Source organism: Rhincodon typus, chromosome 19 (genome assembly GCF_021869965.1).
Source record: "Rhincodon typus isolate 14 chromosome 19, sRhiTyp1.1, whole genome shotgun sequence".
In the NCBI taxonomy this organism is placed as follows: Eukaryota; Metazoa; Chordata; class Chondrichthyes; order Orectolobiformes; family Rhincodontidae; genus Rhincodon; species Rhincodon typus.
This window is the reverse complement of record NC_063350.1, coordinates 36,394,613-36,415,214: the sequence shown is the minus strand read 5'-3', so window position 1 is coordinate 36,415,214 and position 20,602 is coordinate 36,394,613. Positions and strand designations below refer to the sequence as shown.

General features: G+C 39.0%; 1 protein-coding gene across 1 annotated transcript in view; it reads left to right on the top strand.

Annotated features, from left to right (window-relative positions):
• The window catches only part of LOC109912750 (opsin-5-like), a 24,744-nt gene extending 4,433 nt beyond the window's left edge, over positions 1-20,311 (top strand). Inside the window, 5 exon segments of the mRNA XM_048608455.1 lie at positions 12,589-12,751; positions 15,191-15,318; positions 17,849-18,183; positions 19,743-19,977; positions 19,980-20,311. Coding sequence (XP_048464412.1) covers positions 12,589-12,751; positions 15,191-15,318; positions 17,849-18,183; positions 19,743-19,977; positions 19,980-20,311 — 1,193 coding nt within the window.
• The last annotated feature ends 291 nt before the right edge of the window (positions 20,312-20,602 follow it).

The following is a 20,602-nucleotide window of genomic DNA, read 5'->3' as shown; positions in this document are numbered from 1 at the left end:
CCACCTTTATCTGCTTTCCGGAGGGACAACTCTCTCCGTGACTCCCTCGTCCGCTCCACACTCCCCTCCAGCTCCACCACACCCGGCACTTTTCCCTGCAACCGCAGGAAGTGCTACACCTGCCCCCATACCTCCTCCCTCACCCCCATCCCAGGCCCCAAGAAGACTTTCCACATCAAGCAGATGTTCACCTGCACATCTGCCAATGTGGTATACTGCATCCGCTGTACCCGGTGTGGCTTCCTCTACATCGGGGAAACCAAGCGGAGACTCGGGGACCGCTTTGCAGAACACCTACGCTCGGTTCGCAACAAACAACTGCACCTCCCAGTCGCGAACCATTTCAACTCCCCCTCCCATTCCTCAGACGACATGTCCATCCTGGGCCTCCTGCAGTGCCACAATGATGCCACTCGAAGGTTGCAGGAACAGCAACTCATATTCCGCTTGGGAACCCTGCAGCCTAATGGTATCAATGTGGATTTCACAAGTTTCAAAATCTCCCCTCCCCCTACCGCATCCCAAAACCAGTCCAGCTCGTCCCTGCCTCCCTAACCTGTTCTTCCTCCCACCTATCCCCTCCTCCCACCTCAAGCCGCACCTCCATCTCCTACCGACCAACCTCATCCCGCCCCCTTGACCTGTCCGTCCTCCCTGGACTGACCTATCCCCTTCCTAACTCCCTACCTACACTCACCTTTACTGGCTCCATCCCCGCCTCTTTGACCTGTTTGTTTCCTCTCCACCTATCCTCTCCTCTATCCCTCTTCTATCCGCCTCCCACTCTCTCCCTATTTATTTCAGAACCCCCTTTCCCTCCCCCTTTTCTGATATAGGGTCTAGGCCCGAAACGTCAGCCTCTCTGCTCCTATGATGCTGCTTGGCCTGCTGTGTTCATCCAGCCCTGCACCTTGTTGTCTCTCTTCTTCATCAGTAGCTTGTTTCTTCATAGTATTTTAATGCATCATAATCAGCACTGGGTCCAGTCTAAGTGCACAATCAGTTTACCTGTCCAATCAAATTTTTTAAACCAAAAGAACTGTGGATGCTGTAAATCAGGAACAAAAACAAAGTTGCTCGAAAAGCTCAGCATTTGCCTTCTGAGGAAGGGTCACCGGACCCGAAATGTTAACTCTGTTTGCTCCTCCACAGATGCTGCCAGACCTGCTGAGCTTTTCCAGCAATGAAATTTTTTAACTGGTTTGTTTCTTCCCTGGATACAATGTCATCTTTCTGTGATGACAAGGCTTGATTCATCTGAATACATTTAACATCTTCGAAGTAAGATTGTTGATTCAAGGTCACTCCCAAAATATTCTGCTTAATATCCAACCCTATAAATTTAAAGGCTCCAAAGCCCGACTTCCAGTCTTAAATTTTCTTTTTGTTTCATCTATCTCACGTTGCTCAAATTCCACAGAAACTCCCTACATAAAATCATTGAAGTGCATCATAAAGATACTTACTAGTTTCTCTTCTTTTTGTTTACTCATGGAACATGAACATCATTGGCTGGCCAGCATTTATTGCCAGTTCTTATTTGCCCTTGAGAAAGTGGTGATGAGCTGCCTTCTTGAACTGCTACAGTCCACCTGCTGTAGCTTGACCCACAATGCTGCTAGGGATGGAATTTCAGGATTATGACCCAGCGACAATGAAAGGAACAGCAGTATATTTCTGAGTCAGAATGGTGATGACAAGGGCTGTCATTCTCACCTCATCTCTGGAATTCAGCTCTTTTGTCCATGGTTGACCCAAGATTGTAATGAGATCAGGAGCTGAGTGGCCCTGGCAGAGCCTGAACTGAGCGTCACTGAGCAGGTTATTGCTGAGCAGGTGCTGCCTGAGAGCAATATTGATGATACCTTTGATCACTTTATTGATGATTGAGAGTAGGCTGATGAGGTGGTAATTGACTGGGTAGGAGTTGTCCTGCTTTTTGTGTACAGGATAATTTTCCACATGGATGGGTTGAAGCCAGTGTTGTAACTGTACTGGAACAGCTTGGCTAGAGGAGTGGCAAGTTCTGCAACACAAGTCTTCAGCACGATTGCTGGAATGTTGTCAGAGCTCATAGTATCCAGTGCCTCTAACTGTTTCCTGATACCACATGGAGTGAATGGAATTGGCTGAAGACTAGTAACTGTGATTCTGGGGACAACTGGAGGATGCAGAGATGGATCATCCACACAGCACGTCTGGTTGAAGATTATTACAAATGCTTCAACTTTATCTTTTGCACTGATATGTTGGGCTCTTCCATCTTTGAACACGGGGATATTTGAGGAGACCCTTCCTCCAGTGAGTTGTTTAATTGTCTACCACCACTCCCGACTGGCTGTGGTAGGACTGCAGAGCTCAGATCTGATCTGTTGGTCATGGGATCGCTTAGCTCTGTCTCTCACTTATTCCTTATGCTGTTTGGCATGCAAGTAGTTTTGTTTGCTACTTTTGTTAAATTGACACCTCATTTTTATACCTGGTTCTGCTCCTAGTATGTGCTCCTGCACTCTCCATTGAACCAAGATCGATCCTCTGGCTTGCTGGTAATAATTGAGTGGGGAAATGCTGGGCCATGAGGTTACAGATTGTGCTGGAGTACAATTCTCCTGCTGTTGATGGCCCTCAACACCTCATGGATACTCAATCTTGAGTCGCTAGTCCTTTTTAGCATGGTTGTCGTGCCACACAACATGATAGACAATATTCTGAATGTGAACGCGGGACATAATCTCCACCAGGACTGTGTGGTGGTCACTCTTACCAACACTGTCATGGAAAGATGCATCTGCAGCTGGCAGATTGGTAACGACAAGGTCAAGTATGTTTTTACCTCTTGTTGGTTCTCTCACTGCCTGCCACAGACTCAGTCTAGCAGCTATGGCCTTTAGAACCCGATCAACTTGATTCGTAGTACTGCTGCCAAGCCACTCTTGCTGGTGGACATTGAAATCCTCCACCTAGAGTACATTTTGTGCCCTTGCTGTCTAGGTGCTTTCCCTAAGTGTTGTTCAACCTGGAGGAGTACTGATTCATGGTGGAGGATGGTATGTGGTAATCGGCAGGAGGTTTACTTGCCCATGTTTAATCTGAAGCCATGAAACGTCATGAAGTCCAGAGCCAATGTTGAAGATTCCCAGGCAACTCTCTCCCAATTGTATCCCACTGTGCTGCCACCTAAGCTGGGTCTGGCCTGCCGGTGGGACAGGAGATATCCAGGGATGGTGATGGTGGTGTCTGGGACATTTTCTGTAAGATGTGATTCTATGAGTATCACTATATCAGGCAGTTGCTTGTCTATGAGACAGCTCTCCCAATTTTGGCACTCTACACCAGATGTTTGCAGGGTTGACAGGACTGTTCGTACTGATTTTTTTCTGGTGCCTTGGTTGATGCCAGATAGTCATCCAGTTTCATTTCTTTGTTGAGACGTTGTAGCAATTGATACAACTGAGTGGCTTGCTTGGGCACTTCAGAAGGCAGTTGAAAGTCAACCTCATTGCTGTGGGTCTGGAGTCGCATGTAGCCCAGACCAGGAAAGGATGTCAGATTTCCTTCCCTGAAGGATATTGGTGAGCCAAAAAAATGGGTTTTTCCACCAATTGACAATGGTTCCATAGAAGATTCTTAATTCCAATTTTTTTTTATATGGTAAGTGTAGAACATTGCTGGGTCTGCTTTCAACTGAATACCATATATTTTCAGAAGAATGGATCTAACTGAGAAATACCGTACATGCATCAATGAACCCGTAAACACACTTGTTTAATTTCTGAAGCTACCCTTCTATATCACCCACTTTTTTAGGTTTCAAAATTCCTTCATTTGAAAATGTCACCTTTCAAAAATATAGGTTTTATATCAATCATCGTACAATACCAGAAATATTGTGCTATGTGAGAAACCTTAAGGATAATTTTTCCTGCAATGGGGGAATCCATTCTAACATCTTGGACCTCAAGTCTTTCTTTGAAATTCCAAGCTACTAATCTGTCTTTAGTCTTGAGCATCCCAGTGTGGATTTACTTCTTTTGTGCATGCCAACTTGTATGATAAGGCTGGCTTTCCCCTGTCTAGCACTTCAGAGTATACACCACATTTCTTCCAATTATCTAACTCCTTTTGTTTTGCATTCCTTATCTTCTAATTTATCTTCTAACTTATCACTAGTCACTAAAACTCCTCATTCATAAGTGTCTACTTCTCATGGCATTCCTAGCCTGTTCTAAGGTCCTGGTTCTTGATAATCAATGCCTCTGCTTGGTCTCCTATCTCTTCTGGACTACTGCCACACAATTTTTCCCATCCATCATCAGAAGTACTGTTGCTAATTCCTGATCTTTTCCTAGAGTTGTAATTACTTCTAGACCCTTTGCTGGAGATCTAAGTACCTCATCATGTGTTGATATTGTTATCTAACTTTGCTAATCCATCTGGTTTATTTTTTGTCCCTCATTTTGTATAACCAATTTTTGAATTTGCCATTGACTTTTTTCCTGCTCTACCTATAATGGTGGCATCCCTCTATTTACTGGTCCCTTCTCATACTTTTGTTACTCGTGGGCCAACTTTTAGTAGCTTTTCGTTGGGACAAAAAGTTTTACACTATTGCTTTACTATCACTTTGTCCATACTCTCCATCTCGTTATCTTATCTTCTTGTAACTGTCCATCATATGTGTTTCTGAAATCAATGTTGCCTCTCAAATTCTGTTACATGTTCAGATTTAGAAATATTTAATCAGTATCAAATAATCTTGAAGAATGTACTCTAACAATTTGGTTACCATGAGAGAGAATTGTTCTTTATTATTGCCTATCACTGATTCCAAGCCTTTCCACTCTTACTGTACTCCGCTTTGTAATGTGCCAATTCCTCTGGACGTTAATTTATCTCTTATCGCCTTTATGTGATGCCGAATTGTCTCTAAAACCTCAGCCTTGATAGGTGCCCTTCTTTTTGCTCTCAGGATGTTCGAATACTCAGAAAAAACTGGAGCTACATGTAGTCCCTTCTCAAGTTGGAGGTCAATTACACTTTGCAGAAGGTATTTTTACATTTCTCCCCCCAGAAATAATATAGACTGCAGCCATGAATCATTATAAGTGAATTCTTTGCATGGACTGCCCATGTTAGGGGAAATGTTAGTTTACAACTTGGCTGGTCAGCTAAGATTTTGTGAATCACCTCATCAATTGCAACATGATTTCTTTCACAAACCCCATTTCTAAATGGACATCCCACTACTGTGTTCATTCTTAAGATGTTCATTTTCTTCCCACATATCTTTAAATTTATCATTGGCAAATTCCCCCCGTTGTCAGTTCGTGCTACATCTGTTTTAATAAAGTAGTTTACCCTAGCTATTTTACATCATGTCACTAAATCCTAAAGCAAGTGAAATTTCACATTCCTTAACATTTCATCAGTCCTTGCAGTGATGATATGTGTCTTTAAGAGGGATTTGTTCTATCCTGATTCTCTTGAAGAGGAGTGTTTTCAACCAGGTGTCAAGGTGTCTGCTGCATGGACAGCAGATTAAATAGTTTTGTTTTAATTAGATAAAGGAAGCATGAATGGGTGGAGTCAGGCTCACACAGACCCAGAGTTTTAGTTTTGCTTTCACTTGTTAAAGTTGGGTTTATTTGAAGTTGAAGCTGCTAGATACAGCTCTCTTGGCTGCTGCAGAAGCTTGTGTTCTGTCTGTCTAGCAGAATGTTGCTAGATTCAGTTTTTTGGCTTTTCCTTTCTACTGTGCGGATTACACAGGCTTAAAGGGAATGGGTGGCCATCAGAAAAAGTAAAAGACTCAGGAAAGAAGTGCAGGAGTTCCCAGTGGCCATCTCCCTCTCAGATACACTGCTTTGGATCCTGTTAGCAGTGATGTGGCCTGTTAGGGTAAAGCAGTAAAATACTAAATGAATATTTTGTGTCAGCACTTACTGTGGAGAAAGACATGGAAGCTAGGCAACTTAAGGAAATAAATAGTGATGTCTTGAAAATAGTTTGCTTTAAAGAAGAGGATGTACTGGAGATCTTAAAATGCATCAAGCAAGATAAATCCCCAGGGTCTGACCAGGTGTATCCTTGGACATTGTGGGAAGGTAGGGCCCTCTAGCAGAGATATTTGTATCATCTACACCCACGGGTGAGGTGCTAGAAGACTGGAGGGTGGATAACGTTGTGCCTTTATTTAAGAAAAGACGCAAAGAAAAGCCAGGGAATTACAGACCAGAGAATCTGACATCAGTGGTCAGTAAATTGTTGGGAGGGGATTCTGAGAGATAGGATTTTCATGTATTTGGAGAGGCAAGGATTGATTAGGGCTCAGATTTGTGTGTAGGAAATCATGTCACACTAACATGATTGGGATTTTTGAGACGTGATCAAGAAGATAAATGAGGGTAGAGCAATAGACATTGTCTACATGGACTTTAGTAAGGCCTTTGACAAGGTTCTGCATGGTAGATTGATTAGTAAGTTAGAATACATGGAATCTGGGGAGAGCTTGCCAATTAGATACAAAATTAGCTTGATGGTAGGAGACAGAGTGTGATGGTAGAACGTTGTCTTTCAGATTGGCGGCTTGTGACTAATGGTGTTCTGTAGGGATTGGTGCTGTGTCCACTGTTATTTGTCATTTATACAAATCATTTGGATGAGAATATAGGAAGCATGTTAATAAGTTTGTAGGTGACGCCAAAATTGGTGGTACAGTGGGAAGTGAAGAACATTGTCTAAGACCACAACGGAATCTTGATCTGTTGGGCCACTGAGCCAAGGAGTGGCAGATGGAGTTTAATTTAGATAAATGTGAGGTGTTGCATTTTGGTATTACAAACCAGTGCAGGATTAATGGTAGGTACCTGGGGAGTGTGGTCGAACAGAGAGACCTAGAGGTGCAGGTGCATAGTTCCTTGAAAGTGGCATCACAGGTAGACAGGGTGGTGAAGAAGGCATTTGGAACGCTTGCCTTCATTGGTCAGGCCATTGAGTATATGAGTTGGGACACTAGAGGGCATTAGTTTACGGTGAGAGGGGAAAGATTTAAAAGGGACCTGAGGGGCAATCTTTTCACACAGTGGGTAGTGCGTACGTGGAATAAACTGCCAGAGTAAGAAGTAGATGCAGGTACAGTTAGAACACTTAAAAAGGCATTTAGGCAGGTACATGAATAGGAAAGATTTAGAGAGATGTGGGCCAAATGCTGGCAAATGGGACTAGATTAATTTAGGATATCTGATGAGTTGGGCCGAAGTGTCTGTTTCTATGCTGTAATACTCTATGAATCTATCTCTACCCCTAACAACAGGCCCAGGAAGACTTCCAAGTTCAGACTCAGTTCAATTTTTAAAAATTAATTTAATTCAATACTTCAGCCCAAGTAGGTGCCAGGTTTTCACATACAGTTATCAGCTTATGAGAAGCCAGCACCATTTGAAATCAGTTCTTGTCTCCCTTTACATTCTTGCTCCAAATCCCTAGTGACTTTGTGTTCATTCAGAATAAGCAGTCTGTCTAAAAATGCAAAGAAGATAAAAGGTGAAGGATCAATAACGGAGACAACCAAAAAGGAAGCTAGACCAACTTGAAACTAAAAGGGAGAGAATCAGAAGTGAAGGAAAGAAAAGTAGAAATCATGGAAATAAAGGAAGAGAGATGCAGAAGAGACAAGGAAAAGAACATGAAGAAAGGTTCAGGAAGCATAGCAAAGAATGGAGAAGGAAGAAATAGAAATTATTCGGGATAAACAGGGAAATTAATGCAAGCAAAGGGAAAGAAACAATAGAAATAAAGATGAAAACAGCGAATAATTTAATAAGCTTTAAGTTCAATTTTTTAAAGACTTACTGGTATCTGCATCAATATTTGTGATATTAAAATGCTTTGAGAATTTTATGACTGGCTTCGTTCCACAAAAACTTGGCATCATGTGCCCTGAATCATAAAATCCCTATTTTAAGCCGTTAATACAATGTTCTGTCTGTGATTTTTGCTTCTGGCCACCTTAGACTTATGTTCAGTGAAGACTGGTGAAATTGAAAGACAGGGAAGGTACACAAAGTCGAAAGAAACATAAAAATCTTGCATATATTATCAAACTCTAAGTGGTTGCATTTATCCAGTCCCTTCCAGGCAAGCAAATGGGTGTACTGATTTATCATAGTGGTACATGTATCGACTCTGGTGTTCTGGTCAGCAGTTACATTGATTTCTGGCAAGATGCTTTGTGTGCAAGTGGTTTCCATTGATATAGAATGGATGATCCTTTATATTTCAGTGGTGGACGTTTGTTTTGTTGCTTAACTAAATTCCTGATGGTTGATAGTGTTTATTCCAGTCTTTCACATACAAGGCAATTTTTTTTCTGTCACACTGTCTTAATATATTAATTTTGAATCTAGTGAATTCAAATGTTGTACATTTTGTAATAGATTTTCCAACTGTTGGGCATGGAGTGGTAGAATCCATCATAAAAGAATGGGTCAAGAGTCATGGAGAATGACTGAGCTATTCCAAGGTACAGAGGGAAATGGGTGTTCTTGTTCATGAGTCACACAAAGCTAGTACGTAGGTGTAGCGCATAATCGAGAAAGCTAATGGAATGCTATCTTTTATTATGAAAGAAATTGAATATAAAAGTTGGGCTGTTGTGTTTCTGTTATACTTGGCATGTTGAGATTGTATCTCAAATACAACGTGCAATTTCGGTCTCTTTCTTTAGCGAAGGATGTAAATGGGTAATTAGTGTATAAGAAACTGAATGATCTTGAAAAGGTGAATGTGGGAAAGATGTTCCTTTTTGTGAGTCAGTCCAGAGCTAGGGGGTACTGTTTTAAAATTTTAAGTGCTGACCTTTTGGAACAGAAGTGAAGAGATTTTTTATTCTCTAACAGGGTGTGAAACTTTGGGACTCTTTGCTTCAGAAGTCAGTGGAGGCAGTGTAATTAAATATTTTTAAGACTGGTGAATAAATTCTTCTTAGGCAAGGGGATCAGTAGTAATCTTTGTAGGAAGGGAATGTGGATCTTAAAATGGATTTAAAATGGAAAACATCTGATTAAATGGTAGAGCAGGTTGAAGAGGACAAACGGTCTAGTTTTGTTACCATTTTGTAATTTTTTGTCCAATCACAAAAGGATACCTTGCAATGGGAAGTCCATCCAATTATGCTCAAAGGTTTGGCTGAAACGCACTCTCCTTAAAAGACACTAGAAGATTCACCATGGGAAATTAGAGAAAATGAACAAGGAAGAACTTTTGATTAAATTTAATTCAGTTCATGACTACATAGCTACGGAGCGTGCAGCATAATATATAAACGCAGCATGGGTTTTTTGTTGTGTTAAGAACTTACTAGAGTATATCTTTTTGGTAGTCTGGTAATTTAGTTGTCTCCAAAGTAATGTGTAGTCTAAAACAGCAAAATGCTGCAGATGCTACATATCTAAAATAAAAACAGAAAATGCTGCAGAAACTCAGCCAGTCTGGCAGCATCAGTGACTACAGTCATAAAGTCACATCTTAGAGTCATACTGGATTCAAAATTTTAATGTTGTATCTCTCTCTCCATAGGTGTTGCCTAACTTGTTGTTTCTCCAGCACTTTATATGTTTTAATTCATTATCTACATTTATTTCACTATGTTTGTCACAGTATAAGTCTGAAAATGTGAAATCTTTCTTATGGTCCATTGTAATGGACCGTGGGCAATTCATATCTCTTCTTAAATTTGTTGGTGTATGCGGGAATCTTAATACTATCCATAGGTTTAAATTTGTACCTAAGCATATTATTTTCTCTAGATTACATTTTTTTAGCTGTTTGCAGTTATTGAACTACCACTTCTTGGGCTGTTTGAGGTTGATGCTTTCCTTTGACTGTTAAGTTCATGATAATATTCTCCAGTATTGTTGTTGAGTTGAAGCAGGTGCTGTACATGTACTTGTTCCTCTGTCTGCCAAGTACAGGGCCCTATGTACTAATACATATGTAGATACCAGTATATGCAAGTGCACCACACTGCAAGCACAAATAACAGTTGTAAATTGAATATAATTCTTCACACACCTGGGATTATTCAGCAAATATTGTCCATTTATAGGATCACAAGTAATGTGTGAATTTTGCAAGTGCAGGGTGTTTGAGTATGATTAGTACCTTGCTTATTGTGAACAGTCAACAGGATATTTTGCTCACTATCTGCCAGTCTTTGGAATACATACTTACATACCTGGAACTATACAAGTATGGAAATTCATACACTGCATTACTCGTTATGTGATTGGCAGAAGATCTTTTTGGGCTTAATGACAGCATCCTGTTTGGTGGAGAACATCACTTGTGAAAAACTGATGAAAGTGTTGCAGTGAGTTAACATTATTAGCCATTCCAACATTTAATCAAGATTTTATCCCTCACTATCTTCATATAATATACAATGGAATAGAAAGCATAGAAAATGAAAGCTGGTGCATTTTTTATATTTGTATATTTATATTTTATATTTTTATATTTTTTATATTTTATATTTTCTGAAGTTTCAATTTGAAAGCTCAAAACAGCCTGAATTCATTATTCTTTTTGGACAGGGAACAATATATTTATAAGATGTGGATTTTCTTTTCTTCTTTCCTTAATTTCCATTCTGAGAGACCTGGTAGATCCCTGTCTCCCTGACTTCAGCCTATGTCTCTGATCCACCAAACATCCTGGATTATCCTGGCATCTGCAGGAAATGAGCATCAATCCCCTGGTTACTTCTTGGAAAAACCCTGAGGAAAATTCTTAGGTGCATTGTAAAAACTTTCCTTATCATTTTATTTCAGCCTTCTCATTTTTTAGTTACAGAAATGTTGGAAATGATGAAAAGCTTGTTTAATTATACATCTCTGTTTCAGCTGGGAGACCTTTGTGTTGAAACCTCTAGGAATTTCTGAAGAAGGGTCTGGGCCTGAAACGTTAGCCTTCCTGCTCCTCTGATGCTGCTTGGCCTGCTGTGTTCATCCAGCTCTACACCTTGTTATCTCAGAACTCTCCAGCATGTGCAGTTCCTACTATCTCAGGAATATATTCAGTCTGTTTTGTCAATCCAACATGATAGTGACAATCTCTTAGTTTGGGTGCAGCGTGCTGTTGGAAAGCATATTATTTAAGGCACAAGTATGTTCTGTGCCGCAGGACAACAGAACTACTGAACTTGAACGATAGACTTCTTCTCAAACTCTTTCGGTAAATATTCTTTCCTGCTGCCTCTTTCATTGTTTTTCCTTCTCCTTTATTTGATTTTGCAGTCAGCAGTGAATGCACTGTACTCACATTAATATTAAGAAAAGCTGACCACAAAGCTTTGATAGACTCCACAGCTCAGCCTTTCTCCTTTTTATTGTCAGTTTGAATTCGGCATTCTACAGCAGATCTATAACAGGACAGGTAGCAGCAGAGATTAATTAACTAACCAGGTTGAGGAATTCTCTTTACTGACAAAGCAGAAAACCAATTACAATATTTACTCCAATATAGAAATCTAATTGCCCAATTGGACATTGAAATAGAAACAAAAATCTCACTTGTAAACATATTGATATTGCTCGCACTGTTAATAACTCATGCCGCACAAGTGGGAGTCAGCCTGGTCATGTGACCTCATACTATTGATAAGAATGAAGGTCCTAACATGCTTTCTTATCTGCCCTTGACAATGTCATTCCACATGTTACATGTATTTTGGGCCAGTACATAGACTAACTGGAAGTGAAAGATCCTCATGGAGCATACTTTGAGAACTACATTTTCTTCTAAAGGAGTCAGACTTAATGCTTTAAAATTTCTTTTTTTCAGGGCAAGAGAGGTTGTTCAGAATTCTGACAATATGGAATTAAAAGCTCAATTACTTGCGATGGAAGATGTCTTAACTTTTTTTTCAGTCTTTACAATGGGAATTGTTGATTTTGGTTTAAATTCATACTAAATCAATAATTGATTTGCTAATTCCATTGGCAAAGAATGCAAAAATACAGCCTTTGGAGGAGTGGACTGTCACTAGCAGCAATTCGCAGAATTTCTCAAAGCTTTGGAGGGATATGGGTCAGAAGCAGGCAGGTGCAATCAGATTAATTTGGGGTTATAGTCGGCATGGACTAGTTAGACAGAAGGGTCTGTTTCCATGCTGTGTGACTGAATGACTTTATTTGCAGACACCAGAATTTGCCCTTTGTTTTTCCAAAAAAATTTATAGCAAGAGATAATATTCTTTATTATTACCACTGCAAATCCAACTCATTACATTCGTCTGGTGGTCAAACCAAGAAATAGCACAATCTATATATTGTTCATTACTTAAATCAAAAACCAGAAAAGTTAGATATGAACTTTCTGCGTGAGAAATGTAAATCTAAATATGCCCTAGCAGTTGGTGGTAGTTTAATTTATGTTTTTTAAGAAAAACATAATTCATGGGCAAGCATCAATTTTAAGATGTTTTGAGACAAGTGTTTTTATTTGGAATTCTGTTGGTATGAAGAGTAGATATTCCCACTGTAAAATGCTTTAAATGTTAACTGTTTAAAAAAAACTGTGTTTTCACAGGTGTTTTATCCATGTTTGGAAACAGCATTCTCTTGTTTGTAGCATACCGGAAAAGGCACACCCTTAAACCTGCTGAATATTTCATTGTAAACCTAGCTGTCAGTGACCTTGGAATGGTATTAACTCTATTACCACTTGCCATACCATCATCTTTTGCACACAGGTAATTAAAACACACACAAAATAATTCATAGCAAATTCAATTTCATTTGTTGCCGTGAGCAATGTAAGGATCAACAAGAAATAGGTAAGAAAAATTGCTGACATTGATTTGTGCAATTCAATTAGATTTGGTTGAAATTTTTGTTTTATAAATATAACACAAAATCCTCCAAAATCTCATCATCTGGAGAAACAGGAAAGTCAATCCCAAGATATAATCACACCACAAAACAAATACCTCACAAAACACATCTGAAATGTTGAGATTTCAACCGAAAAAATGCATCTGCCTCTTTGACACCATGGGTGTTGTTTTACTTCCAGACTAGCATCCACACCATATGCACTCGGTCTGGAGCAGGCCACACTGGATTTGATTTTGCTAATACTGTACCTGACAAGTACATACAGAGTAGACCACAGAGTGTGATGTCAATCAATCAGCACGTAAAGCTGTTTTGACTCTAGTCGTGGCACGCGGTATCATTTTTGACATCAACATTCTAGCTAACCCTTTAACCTCACTCAGCTAAGCATCCATTCAATAACAGGAAGGAAGTGTCATCAGTATTATTTAAAGGGACCATTAACCACTCTCAGGTTAGTTGCTGATCAATTTCTACTAGTTGTTGTTGGGCTAAAAGAAGTGTTGCATGGAATTGAGGAGAAATTGACTTATTTGGAATAATTAGGAGGAGTGATTAACAAAAGGTAGTCAAGGAATTGGGTTTAAAAGAGGAGCAATAATTCCGGAAAGTAAGATGTAGTCAACTAAAATTATGGTATGAAAGGATGCAGATGGATATTCGGACAGCCAAAACTAGAGAGACTCCACTTTCTTGAGGATTTGTGCCTGTCAGAGAGCTAAAGGCAGTTATAGGTGCAAGGAAAGGTAAGGGCATGATAAAGTTGAAGCATAAAGATGATCATTTTAAAGTTTGGGATTTTGGGGAACCGAGGGAAAGGGCAATTTTGAAGTATTTGTGTACAAAAATAGAGAAAACTTCCTTAATTTAAGCATTTGTAACAGATTTTAGGGGACAAAGTCAAGTATTACAAGAAGAATATGCAGGCAATAGATTTTCTGACTTTTTATCAAAGTTACACAATCAGTCCATAAGTTAGCCCTTAAGCAACCAAATATTTTCTGGTAATTTGAGGAGGTGGTGACATAGTGTTAACATTACTGGACCAGTAATTGAGAGTCCCAGGCTAATGTTCTGGAGGTATTTGTTTGAATCACGTTGGGGTTCAATAAAAATCTGAAATTAAAAGCTAGCCTAATGGTGACCATATAACCAAGATTGTTTGAAGTCTTTCAAGGAAGAAAATCTGCCTTTTTTACTAGGTCTGGCCTACATGTAATTCCAGATTGACAGCAATATAGCTTACTCTTAATTGCCCTCTAAAAAGGCCTAGTGAGCCATTTGGTTCAAGGCAATTAAAATGGACAATAAATGCTGCCCCAGCCAGCAACGTCATCATTCCATGAATTAATCAAAAACAGTTTAAAGAAGCAGTTTTCAGTTTGTCAACAGTCATAAAATGAGTGATTCTCTTTTAAGAGATATCTAAAGCTACAATTTTCAATTATGAACTATGCCTCTTGAAATATAGTTTTATGTCCATGAAGATTTCTCACACATCCTAGTTGGCCAATTTGTTAGTCTGTTACTGATTCATACATATCCAACATTAGGTGGTCTTTTTAAAATTTTCATGGAACCACCATCACTGTACCATTCTGATCAATGTTTTAATCCCAATTTGCAAATATCCTATAGCTTTTTTACAAGTTAGGAAAAAGGAAATATTATCATAGGCGTCCGTTTATAAAGTTATTGCTGGATAAAATGTTTTTACCCCTTTTCCATAAATCCTTTTTTTTTAAACATTCCATATGTGGCTCTTTTTTGAAATATTCAAAGAAGATCTCTAGATAAGTGGATGAATGAGAGAATTAAGAATTACGTTTCAAATAAACTAATTTGAATGAGACCTGGATGTAGAAATTAATTGGCAATGGAATGGAGCAAGACAATTATATGCAACATTGGGTTACAGGAATGCTTGACAACAAATAAGATGTGACAGAATAGTATACTGAGGAGGAAATCTGAATGAATATAATTTGACTCTGAATGTCAAGTATTTTCTAGTTCCACCATAAGCTCAGTGCTGAAAATGAAGGGCCAGTCATCAAGTTGAGTTCAAAAATTTTTAGAAGTTGTGAAAGTAGCACGAAACTTCTCCAATTTAAGATTAGAAAAAGTTGTGAAAAGCAAATTTGAACTTTATTAGATTAAAACAATTTGCATATATATCTCAACATATCATGTGAAGCATTTAGTCTTTACCACCTGAACACAGGACAGAAGGATACTTTAATTTTTGTCTGTCTAGTCTTACAGGATAACTAATGCAGTGATCTCTCTTCCAGATGGTTGTTTGGTCATGGAACATGTATCTATTATGCATTTTGTGGTGTGTTATTTGGTATCTGCAGTCTTACTAACCTGACAGTATTGGGTGTGGTCTGCTGCATTAAGGTTTGTTACCCTGCATATGGTAAGTTCCAAATTTTTCTTTCTTCATCACTTAATTTTTACAAGACATATTGAATTCCAAATGTAATTTTATAAACATTTGCAATTATACATGAACCCTAGACTGCTTCTTCTGCAGAAAACAATATAGAACTTAAAGCACAAATATAGACATTCCAACCAACTACACTCTGACAGTATTTATTCTGCACATTGACATTCTTTCCACTCTGCTTCTTTGAATAATGTCAGTATATCTTTCTATTTATTTCTCCCTCTCATATACTTATTTATCTTCCCCTTAAGTACATCAATATTACTAAGCATGTCCAGACCCTCTACAATAACTCCTGTGTAAGTGTATGCAAACACAAATAACACAAGAATGCTATTAATTGGATAACCAAATTCAAATAGGATGACATATTAGCAACATTAATGTTTAGCTGTTACAATAATCCAAACAATCTACATCATCCAAAGATAATTATAGAAATTATGCATTGAACCTTAGTAATGTTTTACCTAAGTTAAGAATGGCCCAGAAATTGCTAGAAAATGCTGTCATTTCATATCACTGCCATGATTAGAGTCTAAGAAAATCCATCATTTTGGACAATGAAGAGATTTGTCATGTCAGGACAACTTCAAAAAAAAAAATTGTTACCTTGCCATTGGCCTCCCTATTGTGTATCATGCAATTGTTGGTTATTAATGCAGTCATTAATACAAATTAATCTTGTAACAATCAGTTAGGGCTCATAATTCATGTTGTCAAGATTACATGATTTATGGTCCAAGTGTGCCATTCAACCTTGGTGGCCAGCGAGAGAACTCTGAAACTGTAAATACTGTTCCATCAGCAGTAAATTGTGCTTTGAGGTTTTAAATAGTAAATGCCTTAAACTAAAGAAAAAACTTATCTTTTTCACTTCTTTTCGCCTCCCTTAATCCATTCTCTTTCATTTCCTTTAATTCTCTTCATGTAGCTTGACTCTCATTTCCAATACTCCCTCCTCTCTAATTTACTTTGTTTCTTGCTCTGACCTTAAATTTCATTGCGTACCAATGGTCCCAAGCACCACATTCACTTGGAGAGAGAAGTTTCTGAAGAAGGGTCTTCATTTTCTGAAGAAGGATCCAGATCTGAAACGTCAGCTTTCCTGCTCCTCTGATGCTGCTTGGCCTGCTGTGTTCATCCAGCTCTACACGTTCTTATACCACATTCACTTGGTTGCCTCATTATCAATTCACTTTCCCAGCAGTTTGTGGTACAAAATAACTGGAGTTGATGGGTGGAGGAAGAATTCTAACTAACAGCCTTACTTCTGGGTCAATGTTACAGCATACAGCTACATGGAAGACAAAAATAGATTCATTCCATCATTCTTCCCTGAATATATTTGCAACATTCAAGAAATTTAGCAGCCAGTACAGCAACCAGTTATTTGCATAAGGCAGGCAATTTTTGTGTTTCTGCTAATTTGTTCTCAAGATTCTGTAGTGATTTTGAAACACTGCATCAGTAAAACAAACAAAATAGGCTTGAAGAGTTGAAAAATTCATTTCAATTCCCCTTCTCAAGTTTGCAAGGGCAGGCAGGTAGTTAAATTGGAGTGGGTAAAGGACTCACTCCGTTCCCACTCAATTCCGATTTTAAAAAGACTGATCTTTCGGTGTGTGCAGCACCTTCTTGAGTGCAACGTGATCTGCGCAAATTGGGATACCATTCTGGTAGATAATAATGCCATCTTACCTTGGATATGAGTAGAGTGTCCATAGCAGCTTCAACCTGAGCCTGAAAACTGAATGTTCAGGCCATTTTAAAACTACTTTGTTGGACCTGGAGGTTAAGGAGCTTGGTGGGATCCTTCATGCAGACAGGTTCCTCATGATTGCACATAGGCCGCACATGCAAGATGCATTTATACTGGGCTGAGTATGCCATGCACCAGCTTCACCCAGTAGAGCTCAGAGAACTTTGAGGGAAGATATGTTGGAAAGTTCATGAAGTAAATAATAGTACTACTGGCTTAGAGTGGACTAATCAGCAATTTTTAAATGGAAATACTATAGGACTTCTCCAAAAGTGGAAAAGTCGACTAATTTGTGTGGTCCTCCCTGCTATCCCCTAACAATTCCCCAAGGTATTGCCATCTTGCCCTAGATCTAAACATGATGCCACCTTGACAAAGACATGTTAGTGAGGCCTGACTAGTGTCCTTCATGCAGTGGTTGTCTAAAGTGGTTATGGGAGTCAGGGTAAAAACTATAGCATCTCCTTAGAATAGAGCTGCCCAGGATTGGATTTAGCTTTTGATAAATATTCTGAAATGAAACTTTTCTGGGGGTTGATGTAGCATTTGCATAATACATTTCTTGCCGAAAGCAAAAAGGTGGCAAACAGTCCACAAGGGAGTAAATTGCATGTCATCTCTGACGGATTGGGTTTTGATTCATCTTTCCATTTGCTAAAATGTTTTTGAGCTCCAGTAATTGGTACTCCTGGTTTGCTTCTAATCAAATGTTTTTACATTTTTATTCTACAATAGGCAACAGATTTACATCAAAATATGCATTTCTCCTAATGACTTTTGCTTGGGCATATGCTTCCATATTTGCCATCTCTCCTCTTGCAAATTGGGGTCATTATGGACTGGAGCCTTATGGAACTGCTTGTTGCATTGATTGGAAAGCACCAACTACACATACCAATGCAATGTCCTATATTATTGTACTTTTTGTGTTTTGCTTTGTCTTCCCCTGCGGTATAATCATTACATCATATGCCCTCATCCTGTTAACTATAAATGGATCAAGGAGAGCAGTGCAACAGCATGTATCGCCACAAACAACCTCAAGCAATGCTCACAATCTAATTGTAAAGGTAAGCCTGGAAATATTTTATGGTATTTTTAATTACTTCATGGGAACAAGAGAACAACTTAGCTAGAAACTCTGACCTGTAGTAATTAAAGTCAATGTTAGATTGAACTGTGGTGGGAGAGATTTGGGACATGACCTGGGCTCAGTATCAGCTTTTTTATTGCATAATAAAATGTCTGATGCATTGGGAAACCTGCCTAATAGCCTGCATACAATATCAAAAAAAGTCATGGAGGAGCTTCATGCCAGCTTCGTACAGGGCTTTGTACACTGCTTGGGGCTCTTCCCAGTGAGAGTGGAACTCCATTAGTACACCTACAGATCCCATCCTGATGGCACTGTATGAAGAGTGATCATCAAATTCCCATTGCAGCACAAGCAAAAACCTTTCAATGATGTGGTACTGCCATGTGAGCTCAACTTGCTGCCATCATCGCTGTAAAAGGTGTTCAGAGGGGATCCTCCAAATAACTGAAATAACTAACTAAAGCAGACACTCGATGCATTTGTATCAAGATTAAAAGTAAGGTAAATTCGTCATAGTCCCAGTGGACCACAGGGCTGCTCTCTCATTAGAGAGAGGTGACTCATGTTGATTGTTTAACCTTGGGGTCACCATGCCTCAGGGAAAGGGAGATGTTGAAAAGGGAAGACCTTCATGGTATCCTCAACCAGTGCAGGAATTGTACGCATGCTGCTGGCATCACAAGACTATTTATTAAATAACAAAAATTATGCTTAACAAACAAAAGCAATCAGTATCCTAGTTCTGGTGATGCCTTTTCTTTACAGGCACTCCACAAATACACACTGCCAATACTTCCACTGCCCTCACCATCACCACATCAAAACCGGTGAGACCAGGTCACAGCTTGCCCCAATCTACTTCAATGCTCTTTAAAGGTTCCTGGTAGAGGTCTTGTGTAGTAGTGGTAGTGTCCCTATCCTTGAGTTAGGAGGCCTGGGTTCCTGTCCCATCTGCTCCAGAGCTCTGTACTAACATCACTGAGCAGAACAATTAGGAAAATATTTTCAAAGGTTCCTCAAAGCATCACTATGTCCTGTTAATTGGCCACTATGAATAAGCCATTCTAAATCCTACTGCCCACTGAAGCGCCAGCAGCTGAACTCACCAGCAATCAATAAGATTCAGCTGGATATTTCAGACTGTTGTGTAAGTGAGTAGTAAGGTGTATGTAATATTATACTGAAGCAGTTTCTTGCTTTTTCTCTCCATCAAAGGAAGCTTTCTTCCTTGACAGTTCTCCTTAAAAGCTCAAAACAAGCTCTCTGATTTGAACAATGTAAGATGTCTAATGGTTTCAAAAATGTTATCAGGACCAGTTTGATTTTGACAACTACCTATTCATCATTATTTGTCAATTGCCAAAATTCTGTTACTATTGTACCAAGTTAATTTGGAATAAGGAAGCTAGTTGCTTACTGAACACTGAGTTAAAAATGTTAACACCAATCTTAATGAAAAATGCTTCATTTTTGTCACAATCATTATGACTGTGAAATAAAATCTGCGACTGTTGACTTCTCATTATTTTACAGTTAAGTGTGGCTGTGTGCATTGGATTCTTAGCAGCATGGACCCCATATGCAATTACAGCAATGTGGGCTGCATTTGGGAACGCTGACAAGGTTCCACCACTAGCATTTGCTCTGTCTGCTATATTTGCAAAATCATCTACATTATATAACCCAACTGTCCATCTGCTGTTTAAACCAAACTTTCGAAAGTTTTTGAACAAAGACATGGCATATTCACTCAATCTGTGCAGCTGGCAGAGCAACCCTGCAAGAGAGCATCAGACCTGTCTTTAAAATCAGCCTGCGACCAGATCACGTTGAATTCTTGCAAACTTACAAATAGATTTGTGGATCTGCGTGATGTCTACAACACATGCAGTAACACATTTGAAAGTTTCAGTAACCATCCAAGATCTCAGAGTCCAGGAGCAAACACTGATATTTCGAGTGATATTAGTACAACACATAGTCATATGAAAACCACAACCTTTGTGATGCTGACTACAAACATGACATCTTCGACTGGACATGTTGAGGTCACAATAGACAAACTTCCCATCAAACTAGGAACTAATATAACACTATTATAAAATATTGTTACTTTTTTTGTCACTTTGAACAATGAAGGCATTGTGCAGATCTACTTAGCTTGACAAAGTAGGCATCAGTATGGTAAAGATGTGTCCAAAAATCGAGAAATATGTCATAAACTTTGCCAGTTTTAGTACTATAATTCTGTATATTTGCCTTAAGTTTGTAAAGTACTGCATTAACACGTTTCAAAATTTTGTCTAAGGATTTGAACAGTCTTAAATAAATAGGAATTAGAATTAGAATAAGAATTATCTTTATCGTCATATGTACTCACATGAGTACAGTGA